The sequence below is a fragment of the Somniosus microcephalus genome, chromosome 8, assembly GCF_052327205.1.
Source record: "Somniosus microcephalus isolate GS21.2 chromosome 8, FLI_Smic_1.0, whole genome shotgun sequence".
In the NCBI taxonomy this organism is placed as follows: Eukaryota; Metazoa; Chordata; class Chondrichthyes; order Squaliformes; family Somniosidae; genus Somniosus; species Somniosus microcephalus.
The window spans coordinates 215,837,779-215,856,921 of NC_140994.1; the positions used below are offsets into that span (position 1 = coordinate 215,837,779).

Consider the following 19,143-nt stretch of genomic DNA (forward strand, 5'->3'; position numbering starts at 1 on the left):
GATGCGCCGGTCATAGATGAACAGCTGGCAGTGTGAGGTTCGCAGCAGTACTAAGTATGTGAGGGTGAGGTGAAGCCCTGAATGTGAGGTATGAGTTGTGATTGAGGGATCATTGGTAGGTGAGGGATGGTGGCGGGGGTGAATTGAGCAGTGTCTGCTGCTAGTGGTTAGTTGTAAGGATATGGCATTTGGAGATGACTGACCATGACCACTCGTGTGGGGTCATTAAACTTCTTGCGGCACTGCATCCAGGTTCTTGGGGATACACTGCTGGCATTGACTGCGACGGCTATCTGCTCCCATTGCCTTCTCTCAGCTTTCCTGGAGGGCCTCTTGTGGATACAGGACATCTCTCCACCTGTCCACCTCCTGCACTAGGGCTTCAAGTGCTGCATCACTAAATCTGGGAGCTCTTTCTCTGCCATGTTATGCTGTCTTCACTCTTCCTGTAGATCTCTCAGTCCTCTACAACTTCAAATAACTGCTTCAGCCAGAATGCACCTCCCCTTTAAGAGGTGCAGGCTGGCTTTAAGAAGTGCAGGTTAGCTTTAATTGGTGCAAGCCTTGCATGAACTTAGGCCCTCAGCTGAGGCGTGCAGCCACTCAGCAGCGCATTCAGCGCTGGTTGCACGCCACAATCATTATAATAAGCAGGCAGCATGAAGTTTGCATGCTGCCTGCATTACTTTGAATGGGCACGGGTTGATCGCGCATCCCGATCCCCCATCCCGATCCTCGCGCCCGTTTTTGGGGGCAATCGAATTTTTCGCCCAGTATCTTTTCACCACCATTGCTAGTTGGCATGAGGCAAACACTTGACCAGAGGACTTGCCACTTCCAAAGTACCCAGCAATCTCAAAAGAAATTCCAGGGGCAAAGATGTGTATTCACACCCAGATTTCTTCCACGACATATCATACCCAACTAATAACTAGCCTCCAGCCCTTTCAATCTGCAGAATGCTGTCAGACCCAACATAAATCTCTTCTACAGTGATTGAGGTGCGCCTGGATAGTGTCAATGCTGTTCAATTGGATAAGGAGGTTTCTGTCTGCAGGAGTTGATATCTGTGCAAAATAGAAAAACCTACAAGCTGTTAAGACATAGATTGTGTTTCATTTGATAGAATCATCATAGCAAGGGAATGAATATATCCTGAACAAAAATGATTCTCTTAAGCAAATTTTACTATACACTGGAAATAACGCATGACTAAGAGGTGATTTCAAGGCTGCGATCTAATCACAGGGTGGAAGTGATGATTCTAATCCACGTCTGCATTGCTTGCTCAGTTTAGGGAACCTTCCGAACTCCTCAATTCAATTGCTATGTTGTACTCACTGCTTGATGTCCATTTTGCTTTCTGTAACCAAGTCCTAATCATCTACTATTGGATATAATCTAACTATAAAAGAATGCATTATTCAAACAATAGGGAAAAGCAAAGTATGGATTCCCCCCATTAGTTGGATGGTTAAACACTGAGTGTAGCGTGATGCTAAACCATACATAGATTACCCAATTCAATAGCAAAATACTGCGGATGCTGGAAATCCGAAATAACAACAGAAAATGCTGGAAATACTCAGCAGGCCAGGCAGCATCCGTGGAGAGAGAAACAGAGTTAACGTTTCAGGTCTGGGACCCTTCGTCAGAACATCAGATTACCCAAGATGATTATCTCGGGCTTGATTCCTGGTCTGCATTGAATTAGTTCATCTCACCCACGGCAGTAGTGGGCGGTTACATTAGATACAGTTCTTCTATGGTTAGGAGGTGAAAAACAAAATCAGCCAGGGGTCCTAATCAATGTCCAGTGTTGGAAAATGCAGGAGTGGCTTATCTGTGATACCGCCACAGTTGAAAAACCAGGCAACATTCATCACTTGGACTCGTGCATGAAAAATAGCCACTCAGGTTACTGGGGGCATGGTGCGTGGGTTTGACAACGAAAGAACATAATTCAGACTTTTTAAGATGAGCAAGAGAACTGACATGATGGAAAAGAAAAGCTGTTGTGAATTTGATTTTTGATTACACAAACTAGGTTGTATTCCCTGGAATTTAGAAGGTTATGGGGTGATTTGATCAAAGTTTTCAAGGCAGTAAGGGAAACTGATGGAGTAGATAAAGAGAAACCATTTCCACTGGTTGGGGATTCTAGCACTAGGGGGCATAGTCTAAAAATTAAAGCCAGGCCTTTCAGGAGTGAAGTTAGGAAACACTTCTACACGCAAAGGGTGGTAGAAGTTTGGAACTATCTTCTGCAAACAGCAATTGATGCTCGGTCAATTGTTAATTTTAAATCTGAGACTGATAGCTTTTTGTTAACCAAAGGTATTAAGGGGCATGGGACAAAGGTATATGGAGTTAGGTCGCAGATCAGCCATGATCTCACTGAATGGTGGAACAGGTCCGAAGGGCTAAATGGCCTACTCCTGTTCCTATATAATGACAATCACCCCAACTCACAGATACCACAAGAGCTTTGGGTAAGCAAATGAACAAGATTAAAACTGCATCCATCTTGTAACAGGGCTCAATTAAACAAGCTAGGCAGGACCCGGGGTCACAAATTTAAGTTGTAGAAGGCCAGACCTAGGTTAGATGTCAGGAGGTGGTTCTTTTCCCAGAGAATAGTGGACCTCTGGAACAGGCTTCTGTCTTGTGCAGTGGACGCAGACTCACTGAATTCCTTCATGCGAGAGCTGGACCTGTTTCTGGATGGGGCGAAGATCACAGCTTACAGATAATAGGTACCGCAGGGAATATAAGGCCAGAGTGATCTCCTGGACGAGTTTCGATTGCCTAGATGGGTCGGAGAGGAATTTCCCAGATTTTTTTCCCAAATTGGCCTGTGCTTTTTAATCTGGTTTTTTGCCTGTCCCAGGAGATCACATGGTTTTGGGTGGGGTGGAGTATATATGTTGTGATACACAGGGTATCGCAATTGTTTGGGACAGGTTCGATGGACCAGATGGTCTTTGCCTGTCCGTCACTGTTCGTATGTTTGTGATAGTTCTCTTCTATCTGAAGCACTACAGTAAGATTCTCACACTATCCCCTCTTATTTGTGACATAACCTTGCATTAAACATTATGAGAAATGACTATCTACAACAGCAGCTCTTCCAGCTTTTAAAAAAATAAAATTCTGTGCAGATTTATGAATTTCTGTACCAAAGTAATTTTTTCAGAAGTTTGGGAATTAAAAGAATAGCCAAATATTGCAGCACCTAGCCGTGATATTCCTTTACTTCAGTGGTACACAGGCATGGAACTTTGTAGAAATGCTGCATTGTGTTTGGGGAGGAGCTAGATTTTACAACAAAGAGTTGAGATAACAGCCAAAGGACATTTGCTAATAAAAGATGCAATGATTTTACTCAATATTCCATTGAAGATATACATTTAGCTCAACATTAAAAGTGTACTGAAATTTGAAAACATCTGGGGGGAAAAAATGCAAATTTGGATCTTCTTGACAGTTGGCCCGTTGACGCAGGCACAATGAGACAATGCTCTGCACAATGCAAGAATAAGGATAAAAATAAATTCATGCAAGGTGATTATCACAGAAAATCAGAGTCAATGATGCGATCATTTCACTGTTTGAGAAAGAATACTATTTTTTTTGGTTTTATTTCAGAAGTATTCAAAAATAACTACGATATAAATAATTCACTCCTGTAAAAGGCTGCTTGTAAAAACATGTCGATATTGTTCTCTGAAGCAATCTGCCTGAAATGGGCATTGGAAAAGCAGATGTAATTGTACCCCTCTAAACTGACTGAAGCCATTTCTAAATGTTCATTCCCAGGGGTTTGTACTTCTGATTGCAATTCGGTTGGCAATTTTTATACCACCAACACCCAAACACTCCTGCTTATCACTTTTCATTATGTAGAATCATGGCAGGCTGGGTTCTCATATTTGTAAAATTCAGGAAGTCCTGTTTGAAAGCATACTCCACCCATTCCCTGGCTCTTTGAGCAAAGAAGAGGGGGAACTTTATTCCACAGAGCTCCAGCCTGCTTCCCGACAGGCAAAATATTATTTAGCCTTCAGGGCCAGTGGCTGTAGTCTTTAAGTATTCTCCTTCACCAAGTGCTCACTAACATATCATGAACAGGTCCGATTATAAGCATCAGCGAGATTTGCAGCACAGCGTATAATGAGAATATGATATTTCCCTGAAGAGGGAGCAGAGTTGTCATCACAACCAAAATGATGTAATCTCTTAAAATAGAATCAGCAACTCAGGAATAACAATAAAGAGGAGACAAACTGAAAATCAGAGCTACCGCTACAGCTGCAGTAGAAAATCACTTCGCTGATTCCCTTTTAAATTTATTAAAGGGGGAGATTGAACTTCTATGCTTACTAAAGTGAGGGATATCAGTTTTAAGAAATACAACACATTTCTAATTTGGGCCATCGTCTTCAACTCTTGCCACAAACTCCATATCCTTGCTACCAATTCCATCCCCTTCCCCGGCCACTGTCTCAGGTTAAAACCAACCATTTGTAATTTCGGTGTCCCATTTGACCTCAGGCTGAGCTTCGGATCCAGTATTCTCTATCATCACAAAAACCACCTATGTAACATCGCCCGTCTCCATTGCTGCCTCAGTCCATCTGCTGCCAAAACTCTCAACCATGACTTTGTCACCTCCAGGCTCAACAATGTGAATGGTCCCTAACCGGCCCACCAGTGTTCAAACCTCTTTGTTGCCTCGCCCCTGGCTATCTTTGTAACTTCCTCCAGCCCTACAACCATCCAAGAACTCTGCATTCCTCCAACTCTGGCCTCTTATGCATCCCGCACTCCTTTTTTGTTCCTTCAGTCGTTTAAGCCTCAAGTTCTTGAACTTCCTCCACTAACCTCTCTGCCTCTCCATCTCTTTCTCTCCTCTAAGTCCCTCCTTAAAGCATACATTTTTGTCAAAGCTTATAGTCACCACTCCTAATATTTCCTTCTTTGGGTCAGTTTCAATTTTTGGGATGCTTCTGCGCCTTGGAATGTTAAAGGTGCTTTATAAATGCAACTTGTTGTCTGCTTAAAGGTTTCCAAGATTAGGGTCTAGCCAAACAATGTCCCTAAACATCACAAAAGCGTCTTGCGTTACCACTAAAGGGGCTAGCTTCTAGGCCTCAGTCAATGCTATTGTGCAAGAATGCCAAGATTGGCACAGATTAACTTGCCCTTTTCTCTCTCCCCTTGTATTGGATTACAAAATGTTGTATTAGACTGAGCCAGAGGTCCAAGTAATCAATCAACATTTGGCTTTCACAGAAAGAATCCAAATTGGCCTATCTATCAATATAACAAAAGTAAGACTGGGATAGTATTGATATTTTGCTATAAGATGCCACAAAGCATATTTAATAAATACTCCATCACATCACACTAAATATATCAAAGGGCTGATGATCAAGACTGCACTGCCTTTCTATTTCATTTTGACTCCAATATTGGACTTCTGACTTCTGTTTTCCTGACTGACCTGTTTGGACACCATTTACACCTTTGATTGCTGTGATTATCTCTCTGCCGAGGTGTGATAAATGGCAGTTAGAAAAATTACCTGTAAACATCTGACATTATTCTCTGACTATATAAGCTGTGTTTTTATGCATCTCTCCACTTCACCTGACGAAGGAGCAGCGCTCCGAAAGCTTGTGATTTCAAATAAAGCTGTTGGACTATAACCTGGTGTTGTGTGATTTCTTACATTTCTGAAAATTGAACCAGCAAGACTATGAGTTCTGCATCAAACAACATTTCAATGCCCATTATCTTCTGTAATGAATGCGGGTTGGTTAATTGGTTAGCCTGCCAATATGAGTCTTTTATTTGGTTGGGTGGTTGGTCTGCCAATTAAATAATGGCCTGGAATTTGCAATTGTAATGGCGGTTGAAACCGTCAGCGCTCACCGTCATTACTTTGCAAAACTGACAACAACTTCTGGCGTCTGCACATGCGCGGTTAAACACAGAAATCCGGAAGTTACAGTCAATGATGCCCTGCTTGTCCACAGGGTGCGCTGTTGCAGTCTTCGCAGATGCAATCAACACAATCAGTGATTTGACGTGAGCTTCAACTTTTTACGCATTATTCTCACTGTAAAAAGCATTGAAAAAGTTAAGCCTTGTTGAATGAGGTGCAACTGAGTTTTTAAACAGCATACTAAGTCATAATTACTGAACAGCCTCTCTGGCCCTGAAAAACTAATTTTGTAAGTGTGGAGCATTATTCCCTCTATTCCATAAAATATCCATAGATTTTAAAAATAATTTAAAAAAAATTATTCAAGAGTTTATGATATTTCAGCTTCTACAGTAATCCCCTGAGTATGTCCTGATCTTTATTTTGTTTTCTGTGAAATGATTAAAAAGTGAATGATAATCAGTGCTTTTTACTTCCTGATTTGCTGTCTGAGAATTCTTCAATCTGATTGACTGTTCAGCCTGCTTGATGACTTCACTGTTCCTGGACACCATAGATCCCGTATTGATGGCGTCAGATTGAAACTGACGTCGGAATAGGGGAAATTGATGCCACAGAGCTCGCTAAATCTTTGTGGGCAGCTTTCTTCAAGGTCTGTGGCGAGCACCGTCCCTTCGCCGCTGACTGCCAATTCCGGGCCAATATCTCTTAGGTGATTGGTCTGACGCTATGTGTCTTTTAGTTTTTCACCTTGGACTCAAGTTTTCTTGCCTCACGTGATTGGAAAAAATATGTATATTCTTTTTAACATGAAACATACAATTTAGTTGACTCATAGCAACCTATCCTAAAAAGGAAATGCGTCATATATGGCTGGCAATCACAAGCCAGAAAGTTAAGTTGCACATATTTGCCTCAGGCAAGATGGTGCAAAATTAGTCTGACCTTCGCATCACAGGTAAGCACAAACATAGCAGTGACGTTTTCAGTCACACAAAATTGACACGGTTTTGTTATTTCTTAAAAGGTTGCTTTTAAATTGCTAACATTGCAACAATTAAATTTTTTTTTTTTTTTTTTTTTTTTTTAAGTTTGATCATTGTCAGACAGTACAGGAAACTTCACACCGCAGACGTGTTAACACGCGAAGCTACAGAGCAGAACACCGCAAATACAAAAAAAATCTAATAGTGACATGTGTCTGAAAAAGATAAGGCACAGTGTAGATCTCGTCTTTGTTTCCAGTACCTTTGCTGCCCTAGTTACACGATTACCCACAAAAATGTGAAATAGAGCAAGCTAAAAATGAGATCTTGCAATCATTTAGAATGCAATATGCTTCGTTCACATGCAAATTACAGTATAATTTCTTTCTTCCTTTTTTGGTTGGGGGGTGCAAAGTAAGAGAGAAAGAATTTTGGGTTCATCAAAGTGAAGGACAATTCTAAAGTTATGAATTTCCAGTTTTATGCAGTGTATATTGTATATATTTACCACTACTCTTCTGCCTATAGTCTGTGACTAACACTACAATGGGAAATTCACGCATTATTTAAACTGAAATGATGAAAAGGCCTCAACAAGTATTATTCTAAAATAACTGACCGCCAAGTATTTTGTTTATATTCGTTCTCAGAATATGGATGTCACTGGCAAGGCCAACATTTATTATCCATCCCCTGTTGCCCTTGGGAAGGTGGTTATGGGTCTTGAACCACTGCAGTTGTGTGGTGAAGGTGCTCCCACAATGCTGTTAGGTATGGAGTTCCAGAAATTTGACCTAGTGACGATGAAGAAATGGCGGCATATGCCCAAGTTAGGATGGTCGGGAATTTGGAGGTGATGGCATTCCCATGCACCTCCTGATCTTGACCTTCTAGGTGGTGGTGTTCCCGGGTTTGGGAGGTGCTACTGAAGCCTTGGCAACTTGCTGCAGTGCATTTTGTAATACTACACACTGCAACTACAGTATGCCAGTAGTGGAGGGATGGATGTTTAAGCTGGTGGATGGTCGTGGAGAGAGTAGATGGTTAGGCTTGTGGATTAAGTGCCGATTAAAAAGACTGCTGTGTGTTGGATGGTGTTGAGCTTCTTGAGTGTTGTTGCCGCTGCACCCATCTAACGAAGTGGAAGAGTATTCCATCACACTCATAACATGCCTTCTAAGTGGTGGATGGCTTTGGGCTGTCAGGAGATGAGCCATTCACTGCAGAATACTCGGCCTCTGACCTGCTCTAGAAGCCACGGCATTTATGTGGCTGGTCCAGTTGAGTTTCTGGTCAGTAGTGACCCCCAGGATGTTCATGGTACAGGATTCAGCAATAGTAATTTAATTGAGTGTCATGTGGAGGTGATTAGGTTCCCTTATGGGAGATGGTCATTGCCTGGTACTTAAGTGGCACAAATGTTGCTTGCCATTTATCAGCCCAAGTCACTATCACATACTTATTGGCCCAGAGATTGCTGGAAAAATAATGGCGAATTAACAGTGCTCGGCATTGTTAGTTCGTAAAAAATCCAGCAATTTGTGGCGATGAAGAGATACGCCATGAGTTCCGATTCTCCACAAATTGCTAAACGATTTGCGCCGTTAACCACGACAAAACCACAAAAATTGCAAACCTGCTGTGAGACCCTGCATTGAAATGAATTGCGTGCTATGAAATTGCTGGATTTACGCAGTCAATGCAAATCCTGACATGGCACCCAACTTGAGGCCATGAAAGGGAACAACAAAGCTGTGGAGTCTCACTTCAGCAGGTAGTGAATTGTTCCTATAGGTGTTTAAAACTTTTTATCTATCTTGGAAGTATTTTTGTGCCAGTCTTGCCATCCACACTCACTACGCCATTATCAATTCATATGTCCAGCAATTTGAGCCGCAAATATACTGCGATCTGAAGGGTGAGGAAGAAAAGCCAATTCCCGTCACTGCCGCGAGCCCGCCATTTCAGCAATTTCTGGTCCAATATATCTTAGACCTATCTTATAGGGGTATGGTAGTGGTTATGTTACTGGACTAGTAATCCAGAGGCCTGGGCTAATGATCCAGAAACGAGAGTTCAAATCTCACCACGGCAGCTGGGGAATTTAAATTCAGTTAATTAAATATATCTGGAATAAAAAAGTTAGCATCAGTAATGGTGACCTTGAAACTACTGGATAATCATTAAAAAAAACATCTGGCTCACTAATGTCCTTTAGGGAAGGAAATCTGTCACCCTGACCTGGTCTGGCCTATATGTGACTCCAGATGCACAGCAATGTGGTTCACTCTTAACTGCCCTCTGAAATAGCTTAGCATGCCACTCAGTTGTACAAAACCGCAACAAAAAACAATACCACACGGATTGCAGAGGTTCAAAGCGGCGGCTCAACACCACCTTCTCAAGGGCACTAAAAGCTGGCATTGCCAGTGATGCCCATATCCCAGGAACGAATAAAATAAATACCTCTCATGTCCTGGGAGAGCAAAACTATCATTTCAACTAACCAGTGATGCCTAATCTTGATCAAACCAGATGTCTGCTACTATTTGAACTAAATAGCGGCACTTACCACTGGTGAATGTTTACTTGTTGAGCAAACAGCTGACTCTTACTTATCGCACTTTTAAACCAACACCAATCGACCTGAAAGGTCAAGTATGTGGCTACGGTGTGCAGATAATTAGTCACGAGATTTAGTTTTGCTCCAACCTCCTGTGTGTGCGGCTAACTAAAGTTAAGAATATTATTAGATTAAACAAAGAGGCTTTTAATGTTGCCAAGAGGAGTAGAAAGCCTGAGGATTCGGAGAGTTTTAGAAACCAGCAAAGAATGACCAAAAAATTGATGAAGAGGGAGAAAATAGAATGAGAGTAAACTAGTAAGAAATATAAAAACAGACTAAGAGCTTCTACAAGTATGTAAAAAGGAAGAGAGTAGCAAAAGTAAACATGGGTCCCTTAGAGGCTGAGACAGGAGAAATTATAATGGGGAATGAGGAAATGGCAGAGACGTTAAACCAATATTTTGTATTTGTCTTCACAGTAGAAGACACAAAAAACATACCAGAAATAGTGGGAAACCAAGGGTCTAATGAGAGTGAGGAACTTTAAGAAATTATTCGTAAAGAAAAAGTACTGGAGAAATTAATGGGACTAAAAGCCAACAAATCCCCTGGATCTAATGGCGTTCATCCTAGGGTTCTAAAAGAGGTGACCACAGAGAGAGTAGATGCATTGGTTGCGATCTTCCAAAATTCCCTAGATTCTGGAACAGTCTCAACAGATTGGAAGGTAACAAATGTAACACCACTATTCAAGAAAGGAGGGAGACAGAAAACAGGGAACTACAGGCCAGTTAGCCTGACAGCAGTCATGAGGAAAATGTTGGAATCCAATTTTAAGGACGTGCCAACAGCGCACTTGGAAAATCACAATATGATTAGGCAGAGTCAACATGGTTTTATGAAATTAACAAATCTATCAGAGTTTTTTGAGGATGTAACTAGCAGGGTAGATAAAGGAGAACCAGTGGATGTAGTATATTTGGATTGAATAGGCATTCGATAAGGTGCCACATGAAAGGTTGTTACACAAGATAAGGTCTCATGGGATTGGGGGTAATATATTAGCATGGATAGAGGATTGGTTAAAGGACAGACAACAGAGAGTATGAATAAATGGGTCATTTTCAGGCTGGTAGACCGTTACGAGTGGGGTTATGAGCAAGGATCAGTGCTGAGGCCTCAGTTATTTACAATCTATATTCATGACTTCGACAAAGGGACCGAGTGCAATGTATCCAAGTTTGCTGACAATACAAAGCTAGGTGGGAAAGTAAGCTGTGAGGAAGACACAAAGGGCTCGATTTTGCCATTCGGGCTGGGGCGTGTCAGGTGGTTTTCGTGTCAGGACCCCAACTCCGATGTGAAGTGGGAAAAAAGTGCGATTTTCCCCTTGATTTCCAGCGTGTGGGAACCCCTGGCCCAATTAGTCTTTCCATCCTGAAAGTCGCCTCTGATGACGTCATCAGTGTTGCTGGATTTAAGGCCTACAAGCAGCCTTGCTTCTTCTGGTGACTGGAAACACTTTGGACATTGTATGAAGGACTTTATTTATCGACCATGTCCACCAGCAAGCAAAAGTGTGCACCTCTCTTTAATAAGCCCTCCCTCCAAGCTCTGGTGCAGGGAGCAAGGTCTAATAAGGAGGTGCTCTTCCATTCCTCAGGGAGAAAAAAGCCACAACAGACTAAAGCTGTGTGGCTGCAAGTGGCCCAGGAGGTCAATGCCATCTATGTGCCGCAGAACCTGGCTGCAGTGCAGGAAGAGGTTTCATGACCTTCTCCGCACAGGAAAAGTGAGTATGACTTTCTCATCACCCTCAATCTCATCCCCATCGCCTCTCCTCACCAGCACTCTGCTTTGCCAACCTCTTCCTCCACATCCCACTTGACACTGACATCCTTGCACCCTTACCCATTCCCTCTCTCTCTATGGTCACATTCACTTAACTATTCGACCATGCAACCCTCACACTACCGATCACTGTGACACAATGACAACAACTTACAACACACAGGGAGGGCCCTTTGCCTCCTTCGAAGCATCTGTGCTATGGATTCTCTACACTCACTCCACTCGTATCCCTCATTGCAGGAAGAGAGAGCCCAAAATAAGAGGGAAAGAGCCATGACTGGAGGAGGGCAACCCTCAGTAGCCCAGCTCACCACCTCGGAGGAGGCTGCCCTGGAAATTGCCGGGATCAAGGAGGGTTCCCAATTGAGGGACGGACAGGCGGGCGCATCACAGCAAACTGGTGACAGAATAGTTTGGCATCTCTCTCATTGCCATTGCATGAGTGACTGATAATGATTCTGATGCTCTAACAGATTGACACATGATTATCTGCACAATTCAATGCGCATGCAACCTTTACCTCACATCTCTAACTCTTTCCTTTACTCCCCCACAAGACCATCAAGTGCCCCCGTCCCCACTGTCCAGGAGGAACAGCCTGAGCTTCCAGACTCCTCAGAGGAAGCTGCAACCTCTGTGGGCGCTCCGTCAGCTGAATTAAGCGCACCCTGCACCAGCGCAGACACTCACACCTCGGTGGGACCTTCCGAACACAGAGTAGAGTTGTCACCTGGTGTATCACAGCTCACAAGTGAGCATCAGCAGATGGTGGAGACAGGGCCTGCAGTGGAGAGTCCTCGTCGCAGTGGTGAGGACGCTCCCAGCTCGGCTGGGCTGCATGTCGACCCTGTGCCTCCGGGTCCATCCAGAAGGAGAGCGGTGCTTGAACTCCAGGAACAGGTGCAGGAGTCTCTGGCAGGTTTTGTCTCCAGGGTCGCTGCGAGTGTGGAGCGAATGGAGGAGACCATCGTTAACATGAGCACAGCCTTTGTGGAGGTGTTGGCGCATGAACGCATCACCACGGAAAGGATGGCAACCTCCATGGTAAGGCTGGCTACCGTAGAGGAGAGGATGGTTACGTTTATGGAGGAGCTTAGTCGCCAGGGTATGGAAAACATGGTAATTGTTCAGAATAGACTGACATCTCTTGAGGAGTGATGGTCAGGTTTGAGCAAACAAACCAGACCTTCATGCAAGTCCTCTGGAGTAGGACTTCCAGTGCAGAAACGGGTCCTCATGGCCCCCCTGCAGTGCAGCAAGGTGCTGTCCAGCCAGTTGCTAGCTTTGAAGTGGGGCTGACCCATGAGAGGGATGTTGGTGGCATACAACAAGGAAGTGGGGGCTCCTCTCCAAGCGCTCACACGACCATGCCACTGCAGAGCCCTCGGTCAGAGCCCCACCCAACTGAGATTAGCGCCTCAACCCCTGCACAGCCGCAGGAGCAGCAGACTGTTGCCGAGCCCGCACAGGTTCGCAATCCTAGAGGACACCCGCCAAAGGTGTCGAGACAGGAGCAGCAAGAAAGTGAGCAAGGGGCCTCGACATCTGCTGAAGCCACAGGGGAAGCACCATGTAGGAGCACGCCTAAGAAGATGATAATGCACATGTAGTCACAAGGGTAGTCACTTAGGTGTAATGTTGAGTTTAATTTTGAAAAGCCATCAGTTGCTTATTGTCATAAAAAAATTCTGATGGCAAACTGTTGCAGTTGTGGCATGTGTCATTTCACCAATGCGACTTCCACATTGAGGGCTTAGGGCGACTTGCAGTCAGTATGGTGGTCAGTGATAGGAACCCGCAGGTTCTTGGCCATTGTTGATGGTCTGATAAAAGTGTTTGATTGTGCAGGCTAAGCAAATCTGGCCAAGATGAGTGCGTTCCTTGCATCCCGGGCAGCAATGTGGTCGCGCGCTGGCGCCTTCTGGTCTGTGCAGCTTCAGGTGGGTGAGCAGCAGCTTGGCGCTCCTGTTGTTGCTGCTGCTGTTGTTCGTGGTTCTGCTGCTGCCACGACTGGTCTTCGTCCGAATCTGATGCCCAGGAGGAAAGGAAATAAATGGTTCCCATGCTTCTGGTATCTGCCTCAGTTGAGGAAGCGCTCAGTCAAGGTGGCGAGAGGGGTTTCCCAGGTGGTCACACTGGAGATGGGTGTCAGGCTCCAAACTTCCACAACAATGGTTATGCCTGCTAAAAGTTCCCCCAGACCTGAGACAACAAAGTTCTGTCACCTGCAAATGATGATTGCTGAAAACTCCTTTTTAATGGTGGAGCTGCAGCTATTAGTATTCAGTCCACTTGTGAGGCCGCCAGGATTCACTGGCGTGTTCCAGAGGAGACGTGCAGGACATGGGAAAAGTGGCAAAATCAGAAAGGCCTCTCAAAATGGGATTATAGAGGCACTTAACTGGTTGTTAAGGGCCTTAAGGGCCTACCCCGCCTCTTGGAGGCAGGATGGAAACGGGGTCAGAAAACACGCATTTGGGAAAATTGCTCGGAGGCAAGATGGAGGCGGATTGGGCCCACCCGCCATTTTTTGCGATTTTACCACCTCACACACCTCCAATCCCGCCTCCTCGGGCCTGGCAAAATCGAGCCCCAAGAGTCTGCAAAGGGATATAGATAGGTTAAGTGAGTGGTCAAGAAGTTGGCAGACGGAGTATAATGTGGGGAAAAGTGAGTTATTCACTTTGATAGGAAGAATAGAAAAACAGAATTTTTTTTTTTAAATGGAGAGAAACTATTAAATGTTGGTGTTGAGAGAGACCTGGGTGTTCTTGTACACAAAACACAGAAACTTAACATGCAGGTACAGCAAGCAATTAGGAAGGCAAATGGTATGTTGGCCTTTATTGCAAGGGGTTTGGCGTACAAGAGTAAGGAAGTCTTGCTGCAATTGTACAGGGCTTTGGTGAGACCACACCTGGAGTACTGTGCACAGTTTTGGTCTCTGTACCTAAGGAAGAATATACTTGCCTCTGAGGGGGTGCAACGAAGGTTCACTAGATTGATTCCTGGGATGAGAGGGCTGTCCTATGAGGAGAGATTGAGTAGAATGGGCCTATACTCTCTGGAGTTTAGAAGAATGAGAGGGCTTGACAGGGTAGATGCGGAGAGGTTGTTTCCCCTGGCTGGAGAGTCGACAACTAGGGGGGCAAAGTTTCAGGATAAGGGGTCGGCCATTTTGGACTGAGATGATGAGATATTTCTTCACTCAGAGGGTTGTGAATCTTTGGCATTCTCTACCCGAGGGCTGTGGCTGCTCAGTCATTTGAGTATATTCAAGGCGGAGTTCGATAGATTTTTGGACTCTAAGGGCATGAACGGTTATGGGGATTGGGCGGGAATGTGGAGTTGAGGTAGTAGATCAGCCATGATCTTATTGAAAGGTGGAGCAGGCTCGAAGGGCCATATGGCCTACTCCTGCTCCTATTTAACAAAAAAAAGTCACCAGAGGCATTAGTTCATACATATTCTGGCTCTTTTCTCACCCTCAAAACAAAGTTGGACATACTTTATATTGTTGCCAATTTTCCTTCACCATTCTGCTTGTAGTCAAATGGCATTAGCAGTAAACAAGAAAATAAATGTTGCTAAACAGACAATTGTTAAAGCCATAGTGCCCAATAATTATAATGTATTATTTTTGTTTAAAGTGCACAGGCAAAGGCGGAGAAGCTTAGCTGCACAATTCAGGTGCACCACTAGCAGTCTGACAGAGGACAGTCAACAAAGACGTTAATCGGGATGTCTGCAGGATAGGAACCATGGATGCTAGGGATAACAATGAGGTGGGAAGAGAAAGGTTACCCAAACTACAGAAGTCATCTAAGGACAAACTCAAGACAAATGCATGCAACCAAAAACACAGCTCTGTAGAAAAGAAAATCAAGCCTTATTTTATATAGTACAAATTGTTCTGGAGTAAATCCAACAGTGCCGTGTCAAACCCAAATCATTTCATGGTATAAAACTAGCATAAAAACTGAGAGGAAGCCTGGCTTTGAGGCAGTTTGGCTTCAATATGGCCAGTAAAAAAAAAAAATCAGGGATATAATTGCTGAATATCCACCTGCAGTGATGTTCGATGGCCTAAAAGGACACATTAGGCTGAATTAGTTTAATCACACTTTGGGCAACAGCACACGCACACACACACAATGTCAGGTAAGTCTGGTCATCTGTGCAGCTCAATATTTGCCAAAAACCAGGACTAAGAATGGAAAGGTAAAGGTGCAGCCCAACATGAGAGTTGATGAGTACCAGCTGAAACTGAAAACACCGGGAATTGATTTAACATTGAAGTTGCAGGAAAATGCCTGCATGGTCACCTTGACAACATGGCCAGCTAGTAGCACATATATCTCTTAATGTCAGTAACTGTTTTAATGGCTATTCTTCTTTGTGTCTGCAAAGCATACTTCAGCTCCCTGCAGTGCTCTCAATTAAAAGTGCAGGACCAAGAGTGGTCTGGAAGCTCAATGTACTGGTGCTCTAATTCACTCTTGGTTGCAGCAGCTGAAATCATCAACTCAGAACAGTCAGCGATTTAAATCGGAGACTCTTCTAGTTTGTATAGTGCAACATCACACTCCAGGGCACATTTTGCTCACTTGAGACTCTTTGGGGGGAACAGAAGGAAAGAAATTTAGGAATAGATTGTTGTAAGAGCTGGTAAACTATCCACGGCATGAACTGTTTTCATTTTTAGCATTGTACATACTATTTGCAGTGTAAGATGAAACCTGAGGTGAAACGTATATAATAGATACTTGGTTTATCCCACCACCAGAACGGAGACACCACCAGAACTGTTATACCACTAGTGGTTTCACCTTGTATAAACTAGCTGCTCATTCTATCTAATATGCTTCTGTTGGAACTATTTTTTTTTTTAATTGAAGATTTTCTAACTGGTACATAAACAGAAGTTAAATCAGGACCAGCAGTTTCCAAAAAACAAAAAAATCCTGTAATGGGCTTTTTCCTTAAAACATTGCTTGTTCCTATGTCTACTTTATTAACTGAGCAGCTTAATTTCTCCCAGACCTCGATGAAAAAAGTCAATTGATGAAATCTACTCAGCTTGTGCCAACATCAATCCTTCACATGCTGGTATGCAAAGGAAATCCCTTCCTCCTGTTAACTGGGCATTTCATAGTCCATTCCTGACAAGCCAGCTGAAATTAGCAGTATGAAGTGTGATTATTCAGCAGGGCTGGAGTTTAAACTCTTAATTCACAGCACAGTGCACTTACATTCTGTGCTTTGGCACCACCCCATACCCATAATTTATTACAGTTTATGATCAAAGTTATTCTTATGTGTCAGCCTTAGCTCCGTCATAGCAGTCCCACCTCTCTGAGTCAAGAGGTCATAGATTCAAGCCTCACGCCAGAGACTTGAACACATAATGTAGTCTGGCACTTCAGTGCAGTCCTGTGGGAGTGCTACACGGTCATAGGTGTCGTCTTTCAGATGCGACATTAAACCAAGACCCAATCTGTCCTCTTAGGTGGAAGTATAAAATATTCAAAGAAGTGCAGGGGAGCCCTCCTGGTGTCCTGGACAACATTTATCCCTCAACCAATAGCTGAAACAGATGTTCTGGTCAATTATTTTATCGCGGTTTCTGGGATCTGGCTATGTGCAAATTGGCTGTCATGTTTTCCAACATTACAGCAGTGATTACAATTCAAAAGTACTTAATTGGCTGTAAAGCGCTTTGGGACATCATACGGTCATGAAAAACAATACATAAATGCAAGTTCTTTGTTCTTTCTTCATTATGAACACAATACTCAAATTATTGCATTGCAATATGATTAATAAGCATTTTTTTAAAATAACTCAACTGTTAAGAAATGGATGAAGAATGCAGTTCTGAAGTGCCAGCCTTGGCTCAGTGGCAGTACTCGCAACTCTGGAGTCAGAAATTCATGGATTCAAGCCCCACTCTCGGACTTGAGTGCATAATCTAGGGCAACACTTCAATGCAGCAGTCCCTCAGTACTGCACCGTTGGAGGTGTCTGTCTTTCAGATGAGACTTTAAATCCTGGCCCCATCTGCCAGCTCAGGTAGAAATAGAAGATCCCAGTGCATTGTTCAAAGAGGAGCAAGGGAATTTCCCAGGTGTCCTGACCATCATTCATCCCATTGCTAGTATGGGACATTGATGAGCACAAATTGGCTGCTGTGTTTACCTACATAAGTGACTGCACTTCAAAAGTAAATCATTGGCTGTAAACACTTTGAGACATCTTGTGGACATAAAAGATAGTGTATCAATGCAAGTTTTTAAAAATCTTTACAAGGTATATTGCACTCTAATGTTCCGCCCACCTCTGGTTTATTGTATCCCAGACCGCTGCCATCATTTAAGCTAGTGCCTACGGCCTCTGCAAAAGCTGCCCAGGACAACACTCTTCTCTGTCGGGAGATGCCAAGTGAAGCCCAGACATATCCCCATAGAATTGCAGCCAAAACCAAGAACTCAGCAGACCAGAGAGATTCAATCTGCAATCTCCCAGTCTGTAGTGCTGTACACCAACTCACTATCTGCCTCCTCCCTCTCTACTAACTACACTGCTAGTTTTCCACAAGGAACTCACTATTGTCCCACTCCATCAATCATTTAACATACTTGTACAATCCACTCTTGTAACTTAGACTGAAATTGGAAAAACCAAGAACCAATGGATGTACATAAATGTGAAGCTAAGGAAATGTTTAAAAGTGGAAAACCCCACAAATGATCAGATGATCTGTGAAATTAGTCATACTGCCAAAGTATCTTTTTGACTCACTGGAAAAATGCAGCTGCTATTTTCATCGTGTCTGCTTGAAGTTTTACCCTTTGAAATGTAACTGCACTTTCAGTACTAACACACTCTGTTTAAACTGGATAATTTTACAAATTTACTTTGACTCAGCTGCAAAGTTCAGTTTAAAGTTGTAAACCGACTACAAGTTCAGTTTAAAGTTGTAAATCGACTACAATCTTCAATGTTAATTTTTAAACTTATCCAAGAGTTCATTAAAAAAAAACATACTTAGTATGTTACAAGAAATGGCTTTACCATGTGATAAGTGCTGGTCTGTTGAGGTCGGTCAGTATGGTAGGAATCCACATTGTCTGTGATTGTTTGCCGCTCTCCTTTCAGGTTGATCTTCCTGAAGCGCCGACGAGATTGCCGGTTGGTAACTTCCCTCTGTAGATTTTTCTCCTCATTCTCACTGACATTTTCAACCTGAAATATATGTTCAGGATCCTGATTGAACATCCAGTTCTTCCATATCACAGAAAGTCTATGCAATCTTAAGAGACTCATGAGAAATGCATAAAAACATTTAACTATGCCTGTATGTGTGAAGAGGGGGGGCACTTGGAGGAATATAAACCACACACAGGCACAGCGGCACTCTAACTGAGAAAAATTATGTTTCAATGAGCTGGAGGCCACAACTTCCTTCCTTCCAGGAAACCGTAAATAACGGTTTATCAATGCAAAAATCACTTGCTTGTTTTGCATGCGCACAGTGCGCTGAACATTGCCTCTTTTTGCTCTTGCATGCTAATATTTTGTCCAATGTCATGCTTACAGGTAAACCAGCTTTTCATACATCATTCACATTTGGACCACCATTACCTCAATTTAAGATTTATTTAATGGGTACTTATTCAGTAGGCATCTTTTTTCCATTTAAATATCTGCCACATTGGTCCTTCAGGAGAAAACAACTCTCAAAGGCAGTGGAAAGCATATCTTTTATTAGCTTGATCATTGTCATTGTT

The 19,143-nt window shown here is 43.3% G+C and overlaps 1 protein-coding gene across 8 annotated transcripts in view; it reads right to left on the minus strand.

The window, feature by feature from the left end:
• LOC147114097 (rap guanine nucleotide exchange factor 6-like) overlaps positions 1–19,143 on the minus strand; it is a 412,326-nt gene that overhangs the window by 190,410 nt on the left and 202,773 nt on the right. For all 8 annotated transcript variants that reach the window (XM_085995704.1, XM_085995706.1, XM_085995702.1 and 5 more), the window contains exon 6: positions 18,428–18,598. In XM_085995704.1, coding sequence (XP_085851830.1) covers positions 18,428–18,598 — 171 coding nt within the window. The remainder of the gene's footprint in view (positions 1–18,427; positions 18,599–19,143) is intronic.